This window comes from Amia ocellicauda, chromosome 14 (genome assembly GCF_036373705.1).
Source record: "Amia ocellicauda isolate fAmiCal2 chromosome 14, fAmiCal2.hap1, whole genome shotgun sequence".
Taxonomy (NCBI): Eukaryota; Metazoa; Chordata; class Actinopteri; order Amiiformes; family Amiidae; genus Amia; species Amia ocellicauda.
In genome coordinates, this window is record NC_089863.1 from 9,746,857 (window position 1) to 9,763,514 (window position 16,658).

Here is a 16,658-nt window from a genome sequence, read left to right on the forward strand (position 1 = left end):
CTGGTTAAGAACGCTTTTAAGAAGTTTACTAATCCAGCGTTAATTGTTGGGAAAGATTATACAAATTTGATGGGATATGACCATATTTTCACAGAAAGTTAAATAACCTGTAAATGTATCAACCAGATCATTGCACTGTGCTGGCATTATCCACATTATATTTGGGATGAATATATACTAATGTAACAGATATTTGTGGAAACTCACAAGGCAAGTAAAAGGGGCGTAGTGAGACAGTGGAAAGATACTCTGCAGGGTGTAATTTCTCTTTAGGTCCCGAAAGCAGGCATGTTTGTGTTGGGCTTTAATTTAGTTATTTCAAAATTCCTAATAAGAGTTTTCTAATTGTGTTATAAATTGGTCAGCTCTGATTGGCTCTCTGTGTCACAATGCGGTCAGCTATGATTGGCTGACTCAATCTGGATTGCTATTTTTCAGATGGGACAAAAATGTAGTGCTCTTTTTTAGGTTATTAAGTAATAGTGGGTTATTAAGAAATTGTAACACAGTGTCCACAATCAGCAGATTTCCTCTCCGGCCAGGCTATGCTCTTATGCCGAGTGTCACAGTGTGCCTCTCAGGCTGTGGCAGGCAGCTACGTATCGGGCAGTCAGTGGGGTTGTGTGTCCCTCCCTCGTGTGGACTGCCATTTTTTTTTTTTTTTTTACATTTTCACAAGAATTGGATGAGCATGAACAATATGTCCCTAGTTTGGGAGTATTTTGTGGAGGAGAGAGAGAGAGACAGAGATGCACTTTCTCTTTCATTGTCTCACCATCTCCTTCAGTCTGTTTCAGTGCAGCGTAGTCATGTCCAGTCAGCCAGTGTGTCTGAATTAACCCCTCCACCTCTCTCTCTCATTGTGCTGCCGTCTGCAGCGAGTCAGCGACTCTGTGCCACCCACTCCGACCCTCTCGAACAGCTATATAAACACGCATAGTCTGTGTGTGTAACAGTCCCCCTGCTCCGCAAACTTCAATTAGGCACACAGACATCCTGTTACAGCGCAAGGGTGCGAGACCGCTCTCCTGACTCAACACACTGCAAACCTACGAGTCAGGCTCTCTCTGCCCCTCTCTCTCCCTCTATTGGCTACATGAGTCAGGCCCGGTCACCGCCACCGCCCTCCCCCAGGTATCCTGTTAAGGCAGCCTAGCCACCCTCACCAGTTACCCAGTCACTTCCTGCAGGAAATCCCTCTGCTCCACACCAGGCCTCCATATAAACACTAACACTCACCACTAACACCGTGCCCGCGAGCCGAATATAAAACATGCAGACCACATCAAGACCGCACAGCATCCTCCCTCCTTCCTCTCTCTCCCTCTCTTCCTCTCTCGGACTCTTTCTGACAATCGGTGCAGTGCGCTATGTTTGAGTTTCCTGTCAATGACGGTATGTCTGTTAATATCCGCCTCTCTCTCTCTCTCAGTGTGGTGTCGGTGTCCAGCAGGGCCCAGTGTTTCGTCATGTCTGTATCACTGTCCCCCTCTTTCTCTCAGTGTGGTGTCGGCGCACTGTAGTGTGCAGTCAGCATGTCTGTATGTTACCCCCCCCCCACCTCCGTGTCTGATGTGTGCAGAGGCAAAAACATCTGGTTCTCATATTGCTTAAAAAGAAACCGAGAGAGAGGCATTCAAAGTGCCGACATCAGTAGTTAAGGTGAGATGGCAAATCTGTGTGTGTGTGTTTGTGTGTGTGAAAGAGAGAGAGAGCGAGTGAGTGTGTGTGTGTGAAAGAGAGAGAGAGCGAGTGAGTGTGTGTGTGTGAAAGAGAGAGAGAGCGAGTGAGTGTGTGTGTGTGAGAGTGTGTGAGTGTATATGAAGAGTGTGTGCGTGTGTGAGTATTGTTCAATACTGTACTGTAGTATACTACACACACACACACTCACACACACACACTGCGCAGCAAACAGGCGGAGGGGAAACAATGGGGCAGAATGGGAAGGGAAGGAAAGAGGGAGGGAGGGAGGGAGGGGGGGAGGAAGGGAGGGCAGGACGGCCACATTAAAGCACTTTAAAACTGTAGTGAACATGAGAAAGAGCCAGAGACTGGGGGAGGGAGGGGGCCACATGAAAGTGTGAGAAAAGTGCAGAACAGGAGAAACAGCTGGGGGGCCGGGGGGGCAGCAGTGCAGCCACATGAAAGTGTATAAAAACTGCAGTGAACGGGAGAAAGAGAGGGGAGGCGGGACTTTAACACTGACTGACCAATCAATTCAATCCACTGCTTATACGACCTCAGACTGTGGAGATACTGACTGTGCAAAGTGAGGAAAAAAACTGGCTTGGGTTCGAGTATCGCTATAACTCAATAACTCCTTCAATTGTTATCACATTTTCAGTCTAAAAAGTTTGACTAGTAGGTCAATAAACAATTGTGAGATCCAAAACCATTTTTAAATATTTCATAAAAATCACACATTTCATCATTCATAATTATGCTATTATTTATCTTGGACACAAAGGTGGTAGTGTTGCAATATAGTGTCTAATCATGATCCACAGGGCAGAAACAGATGCTGCAGTTTGTATGCCTTCATTTGAGTGGCCCCTCATGCTTGCGGCGCTTATACTGGAGAAACGGCCACATTATTCCTTCATTTCTTATCCGACTTCACCCAACATCTTCTACAAATTTCAATCTGAGCGGTATTTCAACATGAATTGTTCATATCAAGATTTGCCATAGACTTTAATGTAGGAAAGGATAAACATTTGTGAAGAAAGGTTTGTCTAATCATGATCAAATGTGCAGACTAGTACAGTACAGGTTGTCTAGTTTCATTTCATAGGTGTCACATAGCCGTACTCGTTATAATGCCCATATTACACCCTTCAGACCAGGCAGAAACAGGGCTGAGTGACAGGAGATCCGCACACACTCCCTCTCAGCGCAGCCACAGAGCAACACAAAATGGATGTTGCAGGCGGGGACTTGAGTGGTGCGCTGCCGCCCCCTGCTGGCCACTGACAGAACAGCTGCCCCCATTCCTTTCATCCATCAACCCGGCCAGCACTCCCAGCGCAGCATCCGACCGCCTCCTCCTGCTCATTAGGTAATTGAACCCTAATTAACTGGTCCTTTGATTCATTAAGTCGTTTTAATTTCAGATTTCTAATAACAGCACTGTTATACTACACTCTTACTACAGCACAGCTCTACTACACTCTTACTATAGCACAGGCCAGTATTGTAACAACACTGCTGTACTACACTGTTACTACAGCACAGCCCCGTATTTTAACAGAACTGTTCTACTACAGTGCTACTACAGCACAGACCCTACTGAACTGTAACAGCACTGTTATACTACACTCTTACTACAGCACAGCTCTACTACAATGTTACTACAGCACAGACCCCAACTGTAACAGCACTGCTCTACTATACTACTACTCCACATCTAGTCTGCAATTATTAGCTCACAAATCTAGGACGTAGGACTTGTATTAACTGTATATCTCTTATGCACTTTTGTAGGGCATCTGCCAAGAAATACATAATAAGAATAATATAAAAGAAAGCAAGCTGGTTGTTTCTGTTTTTAAAGTCTTTATTTCTTGTTTTTCAGCAGCAGTTTGCCTTTGGGTTTGAGAAGGAGGGACTGTGTCTTCGCTGCACGCTGCCGCGTCTCCACCTGCTTCTGATCCCATCTCTCCATCCCGCGGTCCATCTCAGAGCTCAGAACGACAACACGGCGCTGAGAGAGACAGAGGGAGAGTTATAGAGAGACAGACAGACAGACAGACAGAAAGAGAGATACACAGACAGACCGCGAGACTCACCGCCAGCTCCTCCCGCTCACTCCTCCTCCTGCTCTGTCCTTTCAGAGGGGGCGCCGGCCGGCCGTCTGCCAGAGGAAACGCACGTTAACCATTTCAGCTCGTTTCACGCGGGACAACAGAGCTGCGGACACAACAGCAGCTCTGGACTCCTGAGTGGTGGGTCGTGGGTTCAATCCCAGCTGGGGGACACGGCTGTTGCACCCTTGAGCAAGATACAGTACCCAGAATGCACCAGTACAAAGACAGCTGTATAAACGGGTAATTGGATGTATAAATAATGTGCAGTTTGAAATTGTAGTTTTAATCCTAACAGAGCACAGATCACACACTGCGACCTGATGGTGACCTCAGCAGGGGTCAGGGCAGGGTGGGGGATCATCCAATCAGAGCGGAGGGACTCACCGGCGAATGACCAATCGGGGAGGTCGGTCAGCGGGCCGTACTCGGTGCTGCTGCGGGCAAAGCCATGCCTGCCGGGAACGACAACAGGAAACACTACTGATCATGACAGCACAGTGACAGCACAAAAGGAGAAAAATAACTCAATACTCATAAGACAGAAACAGCACAGTCACACTCACTCGATCCGCCATTTACTGCCAGCCGGAGCTGCTGCTGTCAGAGAGAGAGAGCGAAAGCCGGGCTGACGGAGAACTGCAGAGAGAGAGAGAGAGGGTTAATACAGACACACTGACTGACTGAACACTACAGCACATTAACACTGCACTGAGAGAGAGAGGGTTAATACAGACACACTGACTGAACACTACAGCACATTAACACTGCACTGAGAGAGAGAGGGTTAATACAGACACACTGAACACTACAGCACATTAACACTGCACTGAGAGAGAGAGGGTTAATACAGACACACTGACTGACTGAACACTACAGCACATTAACACTGCACTGAGAGAGAGGGTTAATACAGACACACTGAACACTACAGCACATTAACACTGCACTGAGAGAGAGAGGGTTAATACAGACACACTGACTGAACACTACAGCACATTAACACTGCACTGAGAGAGAGAGGGTTAATACAGACACTGACTGAACACTACAGCACATTAACACTGCACTGAGAGAGAGAGGGTTAATACAGACACTGACTGAACACTACAGCACATTAACACTGCACTGAGAGAGAGAGGGTTAATACAGACACACTGACTGACTGGACACTACAGCACATTAACACTGCACTGAGAGAGAGAGGGTTAATACAGACACTGACTGAACACTACAGCACATTAACACTGCACTGAGAGAGAGAGGGTTAATACAGACACACTGAACACTACAGCACATTAACACTGCACTGAGAGAGAGGGTTAATACAGACACACTGACTGAACACTACAGCACATTAACACTGCACTGAGAGAGAGAGAGGGTTAATACAGACACACTGAACACTACAGCACATTAACACTGCACTGAGAGAGAGAGGGTTAATACAGACACACTGAACACTACAGCACATTAACACTGCACTGAGAGAGAGAGGGTTAATACAGACACACTGACTGAACACTACAGCACATTAACACTGCACTGAGAGAGAGGGTTAATACAGACACACTGAACACTACAGCACATTAACACTGCACTGAGAGAGAGAGGGTTAATACAGACACACTGACTGACTGAACACTACAGCACATTAACACTGCACTGAGAGAGAGAGGGTTAATACAGACACTGACTGAACACTACAGCACATTAACACTGCACTGAGAGAGAGAGGGTTAATACAGACACACTGAACACTACAGCACATTAACACTGCACTGAGAGAGAGAGGGTTAATACAGACACACTGACTGAACACTACAGCACATTAACACTGCACTGAGAGAGAGAGGGTTAATACAGACACACTGAACACTACAGCACATTAACACTGCACTGAGAGAGAGAGGGTTAATACAGACACACTGACTGAACACTACAGCACATTAACACTGCACTGAGAGAGAGAGGGTTAATACAGACACACTGACTGAACACTACAGCACATTAACACTGCACTGAGAGAGAGAGGGTTAATACAGACATACTTCGCTCACGGTACCTCGGGCTGTAGACCGAAACTGAGAAACAAATAACAAATACAAACGATCAGTTATCATAACCCTTAACTCACCTGCTCTCAACAGCGTCTTCACGGGCGCCGCCATCTTGGACGCGGACGCCGAGGACGGTACGGATCCTCAGAGAAGACAAACCACACCGCTCTTTATCTGGCGTTCTCTAAGCCGTTCACAGAACTGTAGTTACATATATTAATAGTAATAAGCAAAGCCACAGTACAGCTGCATGTGACAATATGCAGACACTGTTCTCAGGAATGATTATTATATTATGATTATATATAATAATGACATATTCACTATTCACGGATATTTAAAATTATATTATTAGTAGTTGTAATATCTGTAGTACGATACGTCACATATTCTCACCGGATTTATATTGTTTATAAATAACTTTTAGAAATAATTAAATTCGCGGTAATGTAGTTGGTATACAATATACAATTTCCAAATCCCTTGCCTGTTGATTCCTCACTCTACCACCTGATGGCGCCAGAGGACTTCGACCCTATGGCGGACAACAGGTTCTGTGTCTGTTCTTCACCCGGTAGCATCCCTCTCCCTCCCTTTCTCCCTGTCTCTCTCTCCCTCCCTGTCCCTCCCTTTCTGTACGCGTATCTGTTTTTCTCTTTCTCTCCCTCCCTTTATCTCTGTGACTCTCAACGTCCATCCTTTTCTAGGGTTATAATACACATACAGAGAGATACTAGAGAGAGAGAAAGAGGAGGCTAGAGGGAGAAATGGAAATGGAGAAAGTGAGAGAGAGAGAGAGAGAGAGAGAGAGGGGGGGGGGTAGGTCTTGTACTGCAGTGTTTGATCTTCTGTCGAGAAACACACACAGGTTACAACAGGCCCAGCACTTTACACACACAGTATATATACGATACACTTATACAAAGAGAGAACACACTGTACACCAACAGGGTGAGAGAGGGAGAGGGAGAGGGAGACAGGTGGAGGAGGGGATAGGTGAAACTCAATACACCATCCCCCTTTTCTCTGAGCGGCAGAGTCCAGTCAGGTCACCAGTCAACCTTTCCTTCAGTCGGTGTGGCAGTCAGTCAGTCAGTCAGTCAGTGTGTCTGTGTTCACCCCCACGTCTCTTTCTCCCTCCTCCTCTCCCTCCCTCTCTCTCTCTGTGCTGACTAAGCGCTGGAGCATTCCTCTGCGTGCTTTACATGTACGTACACGCTGATAACAGACACAGTGAGAGAGAGAGAGAGAGAGAGAGAGGCAGGCAGGGAGGGAGCGGGAGACACACTGACACACACACACGCTGAAAACCTCAGAGAGAGAGAGAGAGAGAGAGAAAGAGAGAGAGGGAGGGAGTCGGTGTCTGTGGTTTGAAGCAGCTTGCAGGCCGCACCACCCCTTCGCCCTGCTGTAGCCCTACACACATTCCAGAGACCTACACAAAGAGAAATAGTCTCACACGCTGACACACTCACTGGCACGCAGCAGGACACACCGGCCGACACCAGTACAGTGTGTTACAGCTGCCCGCTATTCAGAGGACAGCCGCCGTGCAGCACAGCTGTCCACTATTCAGAGGACACACGTTGCGTAGCAGAGCTGTCCACTGTCCACTGTCCACAGGCCCAGAGAAGGGGACATCTGTCTACTATGTGTGCCTGCTCAGCAACAGCCGCCTGGACTTTCATATGCACTGTATTTATTCTGAATGTCAACAAATATCATTTCAGATTCGAGAAAAACAAAACAAAACAAACAAACAAAAACTGCAGATCTCATATGAAAGAAGGCAGGACTGGCCAGTGACGTGTCCATTGGCAAACCCAGTACTCGCATGGTAAACCCTGGGGAGAAACTGTGCATTATAATTATGAGCGGATTCATGATAATATTGGCGTTATTATCATTGTAATTAGTCGTGGTAGAGTTAGCAGAACTACTATTAGTAGTAGCAGTAGTAGTAGCAGCAGTAGTAACACGACCGCAAGAGACGGCAGCAGACCACTCCGAAATCGCTGTATTGTAGTCCGCGTCCGATCCCTCCGCGCCGTGCGCCGCCTCGCTGGCAGGAAAGGTGTCCCGGCCCGGAGGGGAGAGAGGGAGAGAGAGAGAGAGAGAGAGAGAGAGAGAGAAAGAGAGAGAGCGCAAGAGAGAAAGAGGCAGACCGTGGACCGTGTTTTCTAGGAATCGGCGGCTGTGGTCTTGGACAGTGAGACGGGATTGTGCCGCATCGCGACCCGTCTGTCTGGCTGGGAAGTTTGGTCTGCGCCTGAACGTTTTCTCCCGAGTCCGGCGAAGGACAGAGAGAGAGAGAGAGAGAGACAAGAAAGAAAGGAAGGAAGGAGAGAGAAGAGAGAGAGGGAGAGAGAAAGTAGCCGCAACACACGTTTTTCATCCCCCTTTTTCTTCCTCCGTCTCCCTTCATCCCCCCCAGACGGGACCCCGCTCTCCGGCCGCCTGGAGGAGAAGAAAAAAAGACAGGAAGAGGTAGAGAGGAGGAGGAGAGGAGAGGGGCTTTTTTTTTTTTAGTGCGTTTTCGGGGGGAAAAAAAGGGATCCGAGGAGGAATACAATCGCAGCCCCCTTTCCAGGACAGAAGACGGGTGCTTTCTGGGATTGAAACTTTATTTGGAGGCTGTCGGAGAAACAAAGAGATTTGGCCGCAGATTCCGCTACATTGAAGCGCAGCATCTGCGACACCCGCGACAGATACGGATACAATCTATCTGTTAACATCAAGACATTCTCCGACCCCAGGCCGCCCGGGTTCATGGGACCGTCCTGGGTGAAGCGGCGCGGTGTGTCAGGGCTGCGGGACCCGGCTGGCCGCTGTCGGTAGTTGTGAAACATGCCCCACAGCCGTTATTTATTCGTTAACTTATTTATTTATTCGTCTGATCAGCGCCGGCCGTTTCGATGTCAGTGCCGGCAGGTGTGAAGCAGCGGTTGGGGCTTTAATTGGGGTTACAGAGGCCTGCTAGAGTAGATAGGTAGGGACAGGTCAGAGGTCAGAGGTCAAAGGTCGGCGCTCGGAGCACAGGTGAGCTCAGAGGGCCCGGCGCGGTATGGGGTCAGAGTTCACGGGCCGGGCAGCCATGGAGCGGCTGGGCTGCCGGCTGCTGGAGAAGCTGCGTCTGTCGGACTCCAGCGGTGCCAGGCTGGGCAGCTCACGGCGGAAGAGCGAGGGCAGCGGCACCAGCAGCAGGAGGGCGCGGGGCGGGGTGGGCTCGGGCCCCTCCCTGGCTGCCACCACACTGAGCGGCAACCACTCCCCGCCGCCCAGCCTGGCAACGCCCACCCCCGTCCTGGTGCCGCCCAGCGACCGGGGCAGCAGGGGGGGAGCGGACAGCTACCGGGACAGCGGCTCCTACTGCAGCCTAGCCGGGCCGGACTGTTGCCGGGTGGGGGACGGCGGCTCCCACAACAGCTGGGCCGGGCTGGACGGGCCCTGCGGCGGCTACAGCGGCGCCTACAGAGGGGGCAGCGGCAGCTCCCACAACAGCACGGGGCCCGAGGGCTACGGCAGCACCTACAGAGGGGGGGACGGCGGTTCCCACAACAGCAGCAGCCCCAGCGGGGGGGGAGGTGGCGGGTGTTACGGCGGCCGGGGGGGTGCAGGTCAGCGGCGCTACTCCCTGGAGATGCAGCAGCTCCTCCTGCGACACCAGCATCTCCTGCAGCCGCCCCCCCACCCCCACGCCGGCGCCAACGCCCAGCCGACGCACCAACATGCCAACGCACTGCCGACGCACCCCCACCGGCACAGCGCAGCCGAGCCGGGGCAGCCCCCTCCCCGGGAGAGGCCCAAGCGCTACTCCCTGCAGGAGCCGCCGCACCCCCTGCCGCCCCCACACCCCCGGGCCCAGCGCCACAGCGACGGCCTGGCGGCGTGCTCCCCCCTGGCCAGCCCCCGGTCCTCCTGCTGCAGCGCGGGGGGGGGCAGCCCGGACAGCGGCTGCAGCAGCAACCGGACCAGCGGCATCAGCCTGGGGTACGATCTGCGGCTCGGACCGCCCCCCGCCCCGCCCGGACCCCCCAGCGCCCCTGACCCAGCCGTCGTCTACGCCCTGCTGGGAGGGCTGTGGGAAGGGGGCAGGGCAGGGGGAGGGCAGGACGTCAGACACTCCTACCCACCCGCCCTGCTGGCCGAGGGGGCCGGCGGGGGGCCGTGGGGGCAGGAGAGTGGGGGAGGAGAGAGAGAAGGAAGAGGAGGAGAGGAGGACGGAAGAGGTGGAGGGGAGGAGGGAGGGCTGGGCGGCGCCACTCAGGACAACAGACACTCCTATCCGCCCAGCCTGGGCCCCGGCTCTCTGTTGGGGGGCCCCAGGGGTGGCCCCGGGGTGTGGTACCAGGAGGTGCTGTGTGCTCTGCTAGGGAGGGATGCCATAATCAGCAACAGCAGCGGTAACGCGAGCCGCCACACGGCCACCGACTCGCCAAGCTTCGCTGGCGCCGCCCCCGCGCATCACCACGCAGACAGAGACCCCGCTGCCCCCCGGCCCGAGGAGCCCCCGGCCCCCCGCAGAGACCCCAGCCTCGCTGAGAGACAGGAGTACTATGGTGAGGAGCTGGGTGTGTTACACCGTGTGTTTGTTCAGTACTGTGTATTTCCACCGTACAGAGTGGGTTGCGCAGTACAGTGCGTCGTGAGGCGTGTGCTGTGTGCCTCGGGCCCGGGAGCTTCAGTGTAACCGGCTGCGCGGCCCTGTGTTCTGGCGTGTGCTGGCGTGTGCGGTAGCGTGTGCGTGTTCTTCTCTTATCCTCCGTGTTCAGGAATGTCAGCCCCGGAGCGGAGGGGTGTCTGGGCCTGTCGAGAGATGAGAGAGAGAGAGGAGAGGCAGGGAGGGAGGGAGTGAGGGAGGGAGGGAGGGAGAGTGGTGTTGTGTGCTGAGGCGGTGTGTTGTCATTGCAGGTGCGTGTGTGAAGTGCAGTGAGGGATTGTGTTGTTGTTCTGGGATATGTTGTGTCATTGCAGGTGTGTGTGCAGTAAAGTGAGGGAGTGTCGTGTTGCTGTGATCTGTTGTTGTGTCGTGTCGTTGCAGGTGCGTGTGTGAAGTGCAGTAAGGGAGTGTACGGAGCCGACAATGCGTGTCAGGCGCTGGACAGCCTGTATCACACACACTGCTTCACATGTGTGTCCTGCGGTCAGTGCACACACCTCTCCGACACACTAAACCACACGCTGACACACAAAACGCTAACAGACACCGACAGGCTGCACACATTGACTGACTGACGGACTGACACACCGACGGACGCACTGACTGACGGCTCAAAGCTTCTCAGTTCACCCCGCTCTCCTCTCCCCCAGGTCGCACTCTCAGAAACAGGGATTTCTTCCACGCCAACGGCTCAGTGTACTGCAAAGAGGATTACATGGTAAGAGGGGCCGCCTGGGCTGCTCCACTTCGTTACGAGACGAGTTTCAATTAACCAATTAAGTCCTGATTAACCATCCAGTGGCCAGCAGCACAAAAGAAAAATCATAATAAGTTTCAGTTTTCCCCCGATCCTTGAGTTTAAATGTTTCTCTGTCCGTCTCTCAGTTCTCAGGGTTCCAGGATGCTGCGGAGAAGTGCAGTGTGTGTGGACACCTGATTCTGGAGAAGGTGAGACAGCATTGTGTGTGACAGTGTGTGTGTGGAGTCTAGTGTAACATAAGTGCCTGTGTGTGCTTGTGCAGCATAGTGGAAGTGCGGTAAACGTGTTACTGTTGTGCAGATTGTGCAGTAATGTGTTGTTGTCGTTGTGCAGATTGTCCAGGCTCTGGGCAACTCCTACCACCCCAGCTGTTTCCGCTGCGTGGTGTGCAGCCGGCCGCTGGACGGAGTGTACTTCACTGTGGACTACCGCAACAAAGTCTACTGCGTCCCCGACTACCACAGGTCAGACCACAGCACACTGACCCACACAGCCCCCAGGCACTGACCGCTGCACACTGACACACACAGCCCATCCCAGCAACACACTGAAAACAACCGATCACCTCACCACACTAGAACAGGCAGAAACAGAAACAGACTGGTCTACAGTGTCCTCTTGTGGTCACAGTGGGAACTGCAGTGTTTCTTAATGTGCACAGTTGTACTAATGGGGGTTTGGTTGTCGTTGCAGGACCTTCGCTCCCAAGTGCGCAGCCTGCCTGCAGCCCATCCTGCCCGCGGAGGTGAGAGGGAGGGAGGAGGTGGTGCTTTTTGTTCATGAAATGGATTTGTGTGCAGTAATGTATTGGCAGTTTGTGCAGTGTATCAGTGTTGTGTTGATGGTGTCACTGTTGTGTTCCAGGGCAGCGACGAGATTCTCAGGGTTGTGTCCATGAACAGAGACTATCACTTTGAGTGCTACCACTGTGAGGTCAGTGCAGTGTTAATGTGCTGTAGTGTTCAGTCAGTCAGTGTCTGTATTAACCCTCTCTCTCTCAGTGCAGTGTTAATGTGCTGTAGTGTTCAGTCAGTGTGTCTGTATTAACCCTCTCTCTCTCAGTGCAGTGTTAATGTGCTGTAGTGTTCAGTCAGTGTGTCTGTATTAACCCTCTCTCTCTCAGTGCAGTGTTAATGTGCTGTAGTGTTCAGTCAGTGTGTCTGTATTAACCCTCTCTCTCAGTGCAGTGTTAATGTGCTGTAGTGTTCAGTGTGTCTGTATTAACCCTCTCTCTCAGTGCAGTGTTAATGTGCTGTAGTGTTCAGTCAGTCAGTGTTTCTGTATTAACCCTCTCTCTCAGTGCAGTGTTAATGTGCTGTAGTGTTCAGTCAGTGTGTCTGTATTAACCCTCTCTCTCTCAGTGCAGTGTTAATGTGCTGTAGTGTTCAGTGTGTCTGTATTAACCCTCTCTCTCTCAGTGCAGTGTTAATGTGCTGTAGTGTTCAGTGTGTCTGTATTAACCCTCTCTCTCAGTGCAGTGTTAATGTGCTGTAGTGTTCAGTCAGTGTGTCTGTATTAACCCTCTCTCTCTCAGTGCAGTGTTAATGTGCTGTAGTGTTCAGTCAGTGTGTCTGTATTAACCCTCTCTCTCTCAGTGCAGTGTTAATGTGCTGTAGTGTTCAGTCAGTGTGTCTGTATTAACCCTCTCTCTCTCAGTGCAGTGTTAATGTGCTGTAGTGTTCAGTCAGTCAGTGTGTCTGTATTAACCCTCTCTCTCTCAGTGCAGTGTTAATGTGCTGTAGTGTTCAGTCAGTCAGTGTGTCTGTATTAACCCTCTCTCTCTCAGTGCAGTGTTAATGTGCTGTAGTGTTCAGTGTGTCTGTATTAACCCTCTCTCTCTCAGTGCAGTGTTAATGTGCTGTAGTGTTCAGTCAGTCAGTGTCTGTATTAACCCTCTCTCTCTCAGTGCAGTGTTAATGTGCTGTAGTGTCCAGTCAGTGTGTCTGTATTAACCCGCTCTCTCTCAGTGCAGTGTTAATGTGCTGTAGTGTTCAGTCAGTGTGTCTGTATTAACCCTCTCTCTCTCAGTGCAGTGTTAATGTGCTGTAGTGTTCAGTCAGTCAGTGTGTCTGTATTAACCCTCTCTCTCTCAGTGCAGTGTTAATGTGCTGTAGTGTTCAGTCAGTGTGTCTGTATTAACCCTCTCTCTCTCAGTGCAGTGTTAATGTGCTGTAGTGTTCAGTCAGTGTGTCTGTATTAACCCTCTCTCTCTCAGTGCAGTGTTAATGTGCTGTAGTGTTCAGTCAGTCAGTGTGTCTGTATTAACCCTCTCTCTCTCAGTGCAGTGTTAATGTGCTGTAGTGTTCAGTGTGTCTGTATTAACCCTCTCTCTCTCAGTGCAGTGTTAATGTGCTGTAGTGTTCAGTCAGTCAGTGTGTCTGTATTAACCCTCTCTCTCTCAGTGCAGTGTTAATGTGCTGTAGTGTTCAGTCAGTCAGTGTGTCTGTATTAACCCTCACTCTCAGTGCAGTGTTAATGTGCTGTAGTGTTCAGTCAGTGTGTCTGTATTAACCCTCTCTCTCTCAGTGCAGTGTTAATGTGCTGTAGTGTTCAGTCAGTCAGTGTGTCTGTATTAACCCTCTCTCTCTCAGTGCAGTGTTAATGTGCTGTAGTGTTCAGTCAGTGTCTGTATTAACCCTCTCTCTCTCAGTGCAGTGTTAATGTGCTGTAGTGTTCAGTCAGTGTGTCTGTATTAACCCTCTCTCTCAGTGCAGTGTTAATGTGCTGTAGTGTTCAGTCAGTGTGTCTTTATTAACCCTCTCTCTCAGTGCAGTGTTAATGTGCTGTAGTGTCCAGTCAGTGTGTCTGTATTAACCCTCTCTCTCAGTGCAGTGTTAATGTGCTGTAGTGTTCAGTGTGTCTGTATTAACCCTCTCTCTCTCAGTGCAGTGTTAATGTGCTGTAGTGTTCAGTCAGTCAGTGTGTCTGTATTAACCCTCTCTCTCTCAGTGCAGTGTTAATGTGCTGTAGTGTTCAGTCAGTCAGTGTGTCTGTATTAACCCTCTCTCTCTCAGTGCAGTGTTAATGTGCTGTAGTGTTCAGTCAGTCAGTGTGTCTGTATTAACCCTCTCTCTCTCAGTGCAGTGTTAATGTGCTGTAGTGTCCAGTGTGTCTGTATTAACCCTCTCTCTCTCAGTGCAGTGTTAATGTGCTGTAGTGTTCAGTCAGTGTGTCTGTATTAACCCTCTCTCTCTCAGTGCAGTGTTAATGTGCTGTAGTGTTCAGTCAGTGTGTCTTTATTAACCCTCTCTCTCAGTGCAGTGTTAATGTGCTGTAGTGTTCAGTCAGTCAGTGTGTCTGTATTAACCCTCTCTCTCTCAGTGCAGTGTTAATGTGCTGTAGTGTTCAGTCAGTGTGTCTGTATTAACCCCCTCTCTCTCAGTGCAGTGTTAATGTGCTGTAGTGTTCAGTCAGTGTGTCTTTATTAACCCTCTCTCTCAGTGCAGTGTTAATGTGCTGTAGTGTTCAGTCAGTGTGTCTGTATTAACCCTCTCTCTCTCAGTGCAGTGTTAATGTGCTGTAGTGTTCAGTGTGTTTGTATTAACCCTCTCTCTCTCAGTGCAGTGTTAATGTGCTGTAGTGTTCAGTGTGTCTGTATTAACCCTCTCTCTCTCAGTGCAGTGTTAATGTGCTGTAGTGTTCAGTCAGTGTGTCTGTATTAACCCTCTCTCTCTCAGTGCAGTGTTAATGTGCTGTAGTGTTCAGTCAGTGTGTCTGTATTAACCCTCTCTCTCTCAGTGCAGTGTTAATGTGCTGTAGTGTTCAGTCAGTGTGTCTGTATTAACCCTCTCTCTCTCAGTGCAGTGTTAATGTGCTGTAGTGTTCAGTCAGTGTGTCTTTATTAACCCTCTCTCTCAGTGCAGTGTTAATGTGCTGTAGTGTTCAGTCAGTGTGTCTGTATTAACCCTCTCTCTCTCAGTGCAGTGTTAATGTGCTGTAGTGTTCAGTGTGTTTGTATTAACCCTCTCTCTCTCAGTGCAGTGTTAATGTGCTGTAGTGTTCAGTGTGTCTGTATTAACCCTCTCTCTCTCAGTGCAGTGTTAATGTGCTGTAGTGTTCAGTCAGTGTGTCTGTATTAACCCTCTCTCTCTCAGTGCAGTGTTAATGTGCTGTAGTGTTCAGTCAGTGTGTCTGTATTAACCCTCTCTCTCTCAGTGCAGTGTTAATGTGCTGTAGTGTCCAGTCAGTGTGTCTGTATTAACCCTCTCTCTCTCAGTGCAGTGTTAATGTGCTGTAGTGTTCAGTGTGTCTGTATTACCCCTCTCTCTCTCAGTGCAGTGTTAATGTGCTGTAGTGTTCAGTGTGTCTGTATTAACCCGCTCTCTCTCAGTGCAGTGTTAATGTGCTGTAGTGTTCAGTGTGTCTGTATTAACCCTCTCTCTCAGTGCAGTGTTAATGTGCTGTAGTGTTCAGTCAGTGTGTCTGTATTAACCCTCTCTCTCTCAGTGCAGTGTTAATGTGCTGTAGTGTTCAGTCAGTCAGTGTGTCTGTATTAACCCTCTCTCTCTCAGTGCAGTGTTAATGTGCTGTAGTGTTCAGTCAGTGTGTCTGTATTAACCCTCTCTCTCTCAGTGCAGTGTTAATGTGCTGTAGTGTTCAGTCAGTGTGTCTGTATTAACCCTCTCTCTCTCAGTGCAGTGTTAATGTGCTGTAGTGTTCAGTCAGTGTGTCTGTATTAACCCTCTCCCCCTTCCTCAGGACTGTGGTCTGCAGCTGTCAGACCAGCCGGGCTCTCAGTGTTTCCCGCTGGACTCCCACCTTCTCTGTCATTCCTGTCACATGACCAGGGTGTGTCCCGCCCTGCTGCGGACCCCACACAGCACACATTGAGAACCAGTCCCTCCTGGACGCAGAAACGGCAGGAGAGGAGACTGCTGAAAAAAACAACTCGAAATTGCCCCGGAAACAAACTCGTGCAGCACCCAAACATTCCCCCCGGGGCAACAACTGAGATGACAAAGGTTCCTGCTGTTACACACTTAAAATACTGCCTGCACATCACAGCACAGGGTAGCGCAGCACTGAATACATTCCCCACAGAAATCGCCAAGAAAGGCGGCGCGGCACAAGAATCATTACCGTCTTCATGGTTCCGCATTCAACGCAGTACATCTTTGTAGAGCGTTTGCCTCCAGCCGTGAGGGGCGTCAGAGCAGCGCACCCACGCTATTTAAAACGACACCCTTCACGAGATCAGGGCTCGGTTTCTCATCGCTGGAGGGGTTGTTTTGCACTTAAATGACTGCTGCTCCGCTGCAAGTTCGTGTTTTTTGCATTTGTTTTTCCTGCCAAGACTGACATTCCTGCTGTCTATGACTGTGTAATAAATATTTAAGTTGCCAGCCTTTGTGTCGCTGTCCTCTGTGTTGGTGTGC

At 50.3% G+C, this 16,658-nt stretch overlaps 2 protein-coding genes and 1 long non-coding RNA gene across 3 annotated transcripts in view; 2 read left to right on the forward strand and 1 right to left on the reverse strand.

Annotated features, from left to right (window-relative positions):
• The window catches only part of LOC136768664 (uncharacterized), a 142,777-nt gene that overhangs the window by 37,152 nt on the left and 88,967 nt on the right, over positions 1 to 16,658 (forward strand). The window lies entirely within an intron of this gene.
• Positions 3,536 to 6,095, reverse strand: mrpl52 (mitochondrial ribosomal protein L52). Its single transcript, XM_066722968.1, has 5 exons — positions 5,941 to 6,095; positions 4,370 to 4,442; positions 4,191 to 4,258; positions 3,789 to 3,853; positions 3,536 to 3,703 (listed from the first exon to the last, which is right to left on the reverse strand). Exons 1-5 carry the CDS (start codon positions 5,972 to 5,974, stop codon positions 3,557 to 3,559), a joined length of 387 nt encoding a protein of 128 aa, XP_066579065.1. The 5' UTR covers positions 5,975 to 6,095; the 3' UTR covers positions 3,536 to 3,556.
• Positions 7,498 to 16,625, forward strand: ajuba (ajuba LIM protein). The gene is made up of 8 exons (XM_066722941.1): positions 7,498 to 10,422; positions 10,905 to 11,006; positions 11,174 to 11,241; positions 11,409 to 11,471; positions 11,617 to 11,747; positions 11,977 to 12,028; positions 12,148 to 12,216; positions 15,982 to 16,625. Exons 1-8 carry the CDS (start codon positions 8,928 to 8,930, stop codon positions 16,111 to 16,113), a joined length of 2,112 nt encoding a protein of 703 aa, XP_066579038.1. The 5' UTR covers positions 7,498 to 8,927; the 3' UTR covers positions 16,114 to 16,625.

What these genes read in the sequence shown, in the direction of transcription:
- mrpl52 (XM_066722968.1), bottom strand. Translation starts at nt 5,974, where the DNA reads ATGGCGGCGCCCGTGAAGACGCTGTTGAGAGCAG. An exon ending in GAAGACGCTGTTGAGAGCAG is followed by an intron (nt 4,443 to 5,940) that starts GTGAGTTAAGGG and finishes CTCTCTCTGCAG; the next exon opens with TTCTCCGTCAGCCCGGCTTT. An exon ending in GTGAGCGGGAGGAGCTGGCG is followed by an intron (nt 3,704 to 3,788) that starts GTGAGTCTCGCG and finishes TGTCTCTCTCAG; the next exon opens with CGCCGTGTTGTCGTTCTGAG.
- ajuba (XM_066722941.1), top strand. Translation starts at nt 8,928, where the DNA reads ATGGGGTCAGAGTTCACGGGCCGGGCAGCCATGGAGCGGCTGGGCTGC. An exon ending in TGCGTCCCCGACTACCACAG is followed by an intron (nt 11,748 to 11,976) that starts GTCAGACCACAG and finishes TTGTCGTTGCAG; the next exon opens with GACCTTCGCTCCCAAGTGCG. An exon ending in AGCCCATCCTGCCCGCGGAG is followed by an intron (nt 12,029 to 12,147) that starts GTGAGAGGGAGG and finishes GTTGTGTTCCAG; the next exon opens with GGCAGCGACGAGATTCTCAG.